The sequence below is a fragment of the Belonocnema kinseyi genome, chromosome 4 (genome assembly GCF_010883055.1).
Source record: "Belonocnema kinseyi isolate 2016_QV_RU_SX_M_011 chromosome 4, B_treatae_v1, whole genome shotgun sequence".
Taxonomy (NCBI): domain Eukaryota; kingdom Metazoa; phylum Arthropoda; class Insecta; order Hymenoptera; family Cynipidae; genus Belonocnema; species Belonocnema kinseyi.
Window position 1 is genome coordinate 84,154,199 of NC_046660.1, and position 7,700 is coordinate 84,161,898.

The 7,700-nt window shown below is 28.0% G+C and overlaps 2 protein-coding genes across 5 annotated transcripts in view; one reads left to right on the top strand and one right to left on the bottom strand.

Moving 5' to 3' along the window:
• Nucleotides 1-120: 120 nt before the first annotated feature.
• Nucleotides 121-7,077, top strand: LOC117171180 (probable RNA-binding protein CG14230). 2 transcript variants are annotated; one of them, XM_033358246.1, is made up of 8 exons: nt 121-562; nt 2,596-2,934; nt 3,022-3,254; nt 3,351-3,512; nt 3,689-3,900; nt 3,979-4,220; nt 6,563-6,787; nt 6,867-7,077. In XM_033358246.1, exons 1-8 carry the CDS (start codon nt 367-369, stop codon nt 7,046-7,048), a joined length of 1,791 nt encoding a protein of 596 aa, XP_033214137.1. In that variant the 5' UTR covers nt 121-366; the 3' UTR covers nt 7,049-7,077. The 2 variants fall into 2 exon arrangements, with proteins under 2 accessions (XP_033214137.1, XP_033214136.1); XM_033358245.1 differs by having other exon boundaries at nt 2,596-3,254.
• Nucleotides 7,078-7,154: 77 nt separating this feature from the next.
• LOC117172062 (farnesyl pyrophosphate synthase) overlaps nt 7,155-7,700 on the bottom strand; it is a 77,103-nt gene continuing 76,557 nt past the window's right edge. The window contains exon 8 of one of the 3 annotated variants that reach the window (XM_033359805.1): nt 7,155-7,687. In XM_033359805.1, the coding sequence (XP_033215696.1) occupies nt 7,580-7,687 (108 nt within the window). In that variant the 3' untranslated portion in view covers nt 7,155-7,579. The remainder of the gene's footprint in view (nt 7,688-7,700) is intronic. The other 2 variants (XM_033359806.1, XM_033359804.1) reach the window with 2 other exon arrangements.

Genomic DNA, 7,700 nt, shown 5'->3' on the forward strand with positions numbered 1-7,700 from the left:
ATCATTAATGATAACAATAGATCTTTATTATGATCAATAAAATATGTACATAGAAACATTTTTTATTTATCGTGACCTTGATGACCGACCGCGACCATTGTTACCATTACGACTGTTCTTAAACATAACCTAGAAAAGTACACGTGTTTTGTGCTTTACTCGCAGTTTACTATGGTTTTGTTTATAGAAATTCTCTGTATCTTTCTGTATAATCGGTGAAGTTTGTGAAGTTTTTTATGCAATAAATATGCGTGATAATTGTTCAATATTTGATTAATGCTAAGCAGTTAAATATTAACTTGAACTCTTGTCAAATAAATTTAAAAAATATTCCTTGTAAAAAGTTTAAATTTTTTGTAAACAGCAATGGAAAAATCGTATAGATTGATATTAAAAAATTTATCATCAAGCGTTAAGGATGAGAAGATTTCAGAATTATTTAGCATATTTGGAAAAGTTGAAAAAGTTGAATTGAAGGAGAAAAAAGATGCTTGGGAAAGTGACAAAATCAACAGATTTGCTTTTGTTACAATCAATACTTCGGATAAAAACTTAAATACTTGTGAGTATAAAGTTTATTTAGCAATTAACCTTTTACAGACTGCCTCACGTGACCATAATATTTTACAGAATTCTAACGATTTTAACCAATTTCACGGGATCTCAACAAAATGTGAGAGATTTCCAAAGTATTTAAAGGATTTCAAGGTATTTCTGGGGAGCTCGATCACTTTAAAGGGTTTTCTAGTGATTATTTACGATATCCATGGAATTTACAGGTTTTCGAGGAATATTCACACCATTAAACAAATTATAAGGGATTTTACTCAATTTTCTAAAAAATGTACGGAATTTTAAAGGATTTCAAGAGATACCGAAGTATTTTTATGAATTTTAAAGGTTATCAGGGGTTTTTTGACGGTTTAAAGGGTTGTGAAGAAATTTTATAAGATTTCATGGGATTTCAAAAGATATGCATAAATTTCAAAGGATTTCAAGGGAGTTTAAGAGATTAAAAGGTGTTTCGTAGAGTTCACGGAATTTCAAAGGTTTTAAGACATTTTAAAACATTCCAAAGTATATCAATAGATTTTAGAGATCGGAAAGATTCTGGCGGGTTTTAAAGATTTCAATAAACTTTAAAGGGGTTTCAACGATTTTAAGGAATTTCTGAATATTTCGCGGAATTTTAGGCACTTTAACCAATTTAAAAATACTGTAAGGGATTTTGAAGATTTCAAGCGGTTTCAAAGATTTCACGGAATCTCAAACAAATTTTAGGGATTTCCACAGTTTTTAAAGGATTTTCTCAATCATTTTAAAGGGATTTCAAGATATTATGTACGATATCTATGGAATTTATAGGTTTTCAAGGAATATTCACACCAATTAAAAAATTCTAATGTATTTACTTAATATTCCAGAAAAATTAACGAGATTTCACAGAATTTCAAGAGATACCGAAGTATTTTCACAAATTTTAAAGGACTTCAAAGAATTTTAAGAGATTTTAAAATACGCCAAGGCATGTATATCCATGAATTTTATAAATTTCAAATGATTTGTAAATCTTGAAGCTGATTTAAAGAATTCTAAGGATTTTGTGAGACTTAACGGGGTTTCAAAATTTTCAGGGGATTTCAAAGTATTTTAAAAGATTTTAACACATTCCAAAGTTTTATTTCAAAAGATTTAACGGGATTTTAACAGATTTCCATATATTATAAAATTTAAAAAAAATTTTTTTATTTTCATTTATTTTACAAGTTTCTCTACAAATCCTTTAAAGTCGAACTTAAAATTTTCGGAAATCCTACAAAATTCTTTAAGCCGCCTTGAAATGTTTTAAATTCTTTGAAATATTTTTAAATAACTTGAAATCATTAAAATTCTTTAAATCTCTTGAAAAGTTTTAAAGAACTAGGAATTCCTTTACATTTTTTTATATAATTTATTTTTCAAAGTTATCTAGAAATTCCTTAAAATGCTGCTTAAAATCTTCTGAAATTCTACAACATTCTTGAAATACCCTTGAAATTTTCTAGATCTCTAGAAATCCTTTCGAATCCATTAAAAACGTTCAAAATCGTAAAAATCCATTAAAATAAGTAGGCATATTTTTAAATCCCCGAAATCTTTTAAATCCTTGGAGATTCAATGAAATTCTTTCAATCTTGTGAGACTCCTTGAAATGTTCAGAATCGCGAAGAACTCTTTCAAGGTTCATTTAAGTTTCCAAAGTTTGCTAAAAATCGCATAAATTCAAACATAAAATCTTTAGAAATTCTAAAACATTTCTCGAAATCCCTTGAAATCCTTTGAAATCTGTTGAAATAGCTTAAAATCTTTCAGATCCTTTAAAAGTTGGCAAGTTCTACCATATTCCGTGAAAATGTTGAGATCCGTAGAATTATTTAAAAATACCACGTAATGCAAATAAATAAATAATTTATTCGTTTATAGTTTCTGCATTTTTTGCATTACTTCTGTCCTATATTTATATCAAAAATTCTATAAAGACATTTATATCGCAATTCATATATTCTTCAATATTTTGTAGATTACTAAAGTTTTTTATTTACATAATTCTATTAGGTTTTAGAGAAGTAAATGAAACTCTCATAGAAGGAAATCGCTTGCACGTTGAAATAGCAAAAGAAAGTTTCCTACAACGTGTACAAAGAGAAAGAGAAGAGGTCAAAGAAAAAAAAGAAGGCAAAGTTATAGAGCCAAAATTCGAGCCAAATAATAGTAAACCAATCGAATTTAACAATGCCGGATATATAAATCAACAGTCAAAATTTAAGAGTCATATCACAGAAACTAGCGAAACTAACGAGAAACATTTCGTAAAACCTAAAAAGTTTTATGATACTGAAGAAAGTTTCACAGAAAATGAGAATTTCACAAATTATGTGGAGCCAGATTATGACGGTAACCATTTTGCAAAACCCAATAAGTATTCTAGAAATAAAGAAAGGTTTTCAGAAAATCACAATTTTGAAAATTACGTTGAGCCAGATTATAAAGAGAAAAGGAAACGCAGAAGTGAATTTTTACCTCCTGCTGCACCAGACAAAAGAAAAAGTTTTGAGAACAAATTCAATGAAACTGTGGGGAAGAAAGGGAAGCAAATTAATGTTGAAAGTCCTGTAATTAGCGAATCTGAAAGAAAACGTTTAGCATCGTTGAAAGCAAAAAAAGAAGCGTTCAAGGCAAAAGAACAAGCAGTGCGAAATGCTTTAAAAATGGTCGTAAGTTGTACTTTTACGATTATTAGTAAGGATTTGTTTGTATTATAAATTGTTAACAAATTTCTCAATTTGCGAATATATCATTTTTTCTATTAGGATACGACAAACAGAAGCAAGAAGATAATTTTTGACGACTTAGAATCGACTGAGGATAATGAGACTTCAAAAAAACGGAAATTGTGCTGGGAGAGCGACGAAGAAGAGGAAGAATTCAAATTCCCAGATGACAGTGAACTTAACTCAAAATCAAAGACCATGGTTAGTAATTTTCTGAGATTGATAATAAAAAATAGGTAGTTATACATTTTTGTTTTAATCAATTCGCTTAGTTCGAAATTTTCCATATAATTGTACCATGTTACTTTCTTCTCCTATTATATTTATTTTGGCAATTTTAATGTTCGATGTCTAATGACATTTGGTGAAAATTTCAGTTTTCTAAACTTCAATCAACAACTGGAAATGATAAGCGATTTACTTTAGACGAACGTTTTATGGAAGATGAGGATAAGGAAGAAGAAACAGTTCAGGAAGAAGAGACTGAAATTGCCGCAGAAAGAAAAATGCAGTTAGGAATTTTGGAGGATGTACTTGGAAACCCAATTTCTACTGAAATGAAAAATCACAACGATAGAGGTTTCAAAAGGTAGAAATTGTTATTCTAAAAGCTTAAAAAAATGTTGTTTTTTTTTAACTTGCACTAAATTTGATTAATTATCGACAGGGCAAACATGATCAGGTACGATCCAACCGAGGAAAGTCATCACCAGTATGAAATTGCACCACAAAAACCGGAGAAGCTTAAAAAGCAGATAAAATCAGAAACTGAAAATGTGAAAGAAGCTGAACCTTTACCAGTTTCGAAAGAAGTTTTCTATTCAGTTTCTGATAAGTTGACAAGTGTTTTAGCAGAAGGAGAAAATTTCAGTGTATTGAAAATGCTCGGCAAAGAATCAACAGATCCAAGTAATTTTTTTAAAATAACTAAGAAAATATATAAGTAATTTAAAATAATAACTTCAGAGCTTGGAGCGTGTCTTTCTTTTTAATGCAATTTTTGAAGAAAAATGCGACTAATGGACTTTTCCGTTTTCCTCAGAAGTCCGCTATATTTGGAAATGTTAGAAATTGAAATTCATAATTAGAAAAAATTGTATTATTTTAATTGAATACATTTAAAAAGGAATAACTTCTCATTAATGCTTTTTACTTAAAAAATTAAAAATTATTAGATTTGAAAGTATAAAAATGTCTTATTTTGTCAATCCATGTTCAAAGTTATAATTTTTTAAAATTTCAAGCTTTGATAGCTGGACAGTTTCAATTCGAAAATGTTTAAAATCGATTCATTTCAAATTCAGTTATAATCTTTACGCTCTTACCGTTATTCTCCTTATTTTTCCTTTTTAAAATCATTTCTTTTCCCTTATTTTCAATAATCTTCCCCTTTGCTCGCGGCTTTGCCTAATGTACGAACTGAATTAATATAACCCAATAAGAAGATCCAATTATTTTCTTAAAAATTCGCCATTTTGGATTGGAAAATCTTTTTTGGTTGAAAATGAACTTTTGTCTTGAAAAATTACTTGTCTTTTAAAAAATTTGTTTTTTAGCATTAAAATTCTTCTATTTTGTTGAAAATTCGTATCTTTTGATTGACAGTTCAAATAATTGATTGTAAATGCAGCTGTTTGGTTGAAACTTTTTTTTACAAATATTTAATTAAAAAATCATCTTTCTTGGTTAAAAGCGATATATTTGTTACAAATTCAATCTTCAAGGCTGATGATTCTATTCTTCTAAACATTCTTTTTTTTTGCTTAAAAAAGCAACCATTTCATTGAAAATGCAGTGGTTTTTGGTTGAAGTTTAATCTCTTCTATTTGAAAACTTGCCCATTTGGTTGATAAATCAATTAATTTGAATTTTCTTTAAGAAAAATTCAACTGTTTCGTTAAACATTCGTCTTTTTGGACAGGATATTCGTCCCTCTGGGTCGAAAATTAATTTTTAATGGTGGAGAAGTCATATATTTTTGGTTGAAAATTCATCTTTCTTGGTTGAAAATTAACTTTTTTTGTGGAAAATTCATCTTTCTCGGACGAAATATAATTGTTGTTTATAAAAGATTCAACCATTTGGTTAAAAAGGCAACTATTTTCTTGAAAATTCATCTCTTTTGATTGTAAGTTCATCTATTTGGTTGTAAATGCAACAGTTTGGTTAAAAATGATTGATGATCTTTTTGGTTTGAAGCTTCAACTATTTCCTTGGAGTCTAACCTTTTTTGTTTGATAATATGACCCTGGTTGAAAATTCATCTTTGTAGGCTAAAATCCATTTTGCTTTAAAATTGTGCTGTTTGGTTGTGAATGCAACTGTTGGTTGAACAATTATTATTATTATTATTTTTTTTTTTTTGAAAATTCAACTATTTGGTTAAAAAATTATCTTTTTGATTGAAAATTCATCTTTTCAAACTGATATTCAACTGTCTTCTAAAAAATTTGTATTCTTGGCTTCAAAATTCAACTATTTTATTGAAAATGCAACTTTTTTGGTTGATGATTAATCTCTTTTATTTGAAAAGTTGATTATTTTGTTGAAAATTCAATTATTTTGTTCAAAAGTCCTCTTTTTTCAAAGTTCTGAATTATTTGGTTCCGACTTCTTAATTTTATAACTCAACTCTTTTGTTAAAAATTTGCCTCTTTTGGTGGAAAATTCCACTACTTTGGTCAAAATGCACTATAATTTAGCTTAAAATGTTAGAAATTTAAAGTATTTCATAATGAATTAAATATTAATTTGGTTTAAAAGAATTTATTCCCCTATTTTCGTTAAAAATTGCCCTATTGCCCCTGTTTCAAGAGCATTTTTGGGGTGCGAAATTTGAATTATTAAAAATTAAACAATTTCATATTTAAATTTAAAGCTTACATTTTTCAGTAATCTTAATTTTAAAATTTTCAAAATTAATGTTCTTGAAATTCAAAATTAATCTAAATTGTACATTATTCTCATTTGAAAATAATCCAAATTTAACAGTTGAAAAAGAAATGTTTTGAATCCAGATTCAGAATACTTAAATCTGTATGACTAAAAGTTTATTTTAATTGCACAAAAATATTCTCTCTATATTCCTAAAGAAATGAAGTTATTATTTCAGTAATTCAGTGTCTGATACTGCTTTTTTTAATTATCTTTAAAATTTTGATGTGACTTTTTCTAGACTATTTTCTTAATTCCATGTGACTTTATAATTTTATGCAAGTTTATGCAAGTTATTTAATACGAGTTTTTCTTAGGTATCGTGAAGCCTGAAATTCCCTACATATGTGAGCCAATGGAACAGAAATTTGGATTTAATTTCGATTCCAATAAGGCGTTCAAATATGATTCTTCAGACGACGAGGAACCAAATGCGGATTCTTCTGCCAAAGGAAACAAATTTAAATCTGAGCGTGATTCTTCTCATTTTTATGGAAAGGATGATAAATTTTTGTTTGCTCTCGACGATCCCCGTTTTAAAGGTGAGCTTAATTTTGGAAATCGAGTTTCAAATAGACATTGATTTCTAATTTAGTACTAATATTTTCAATTATTTTTCAGAATGTGAAGAATTTTTCAGCAAGCGATCAGAGCAAAGTGAAGATTTAAAAACCCTTCGACCCATATTAAAGCAAACAATACGCAAAAGAATTCAGACGAATATGAAGAAAAATAACCATCTCTTCCGTAAGAAGCAACAGAGAAAAGAAACGAGAGATCAATACAAATTTAGACCTAAATAAGGAAACAAATAAAACTTGTTTAAAAAATATCGTTTATTTTTAAAGATTATTTTACCTTTCACAGAGATTTTCCTTTTTTCATTATTATAATAATTTTTTTCTATTTCTAGTGATCTATACGTTTATTGAGGTATAAACACTAGAATTGTAGTCGATTCTCTCATTTAAAAAAAGAAATACAAAATATAGACTTCTTCAATGAAATTATTTGCTCACAGCGCACGTAGAATGTACGAAAATATCCCTATTAGTTAAAATATCCCCTATTAGCAATTTCTTTTGCATAATAACAAAATTCGTTCTGTCTTCATCATACAATCATAGAAAATCAACTTCATAGAAAATAAGGGAGAATAATATAACGACTAGTAAAGTATTAAATTGTAAAATGGGAAAAGGAAACGTAAAAAGAGGAAAGAAAATCAGTATCTTGCCACTGCAAAATTGAATAGGAATGGATAACATGGTAAAGTTTGTAAAGGAATAGATATTTTATTTTCCTTTGTCCAATTTCGACACCGTGGCGAAATTTTATATGTCTCTGCGGTAAATTTTCTCGAGTAATTTGAAGAAAAGATCGTGAGGAAGACCGCGAGATATTTGCTGGATATGTGTATTCATTAAATTATAATTTTCTTCCTCATAAACAGAA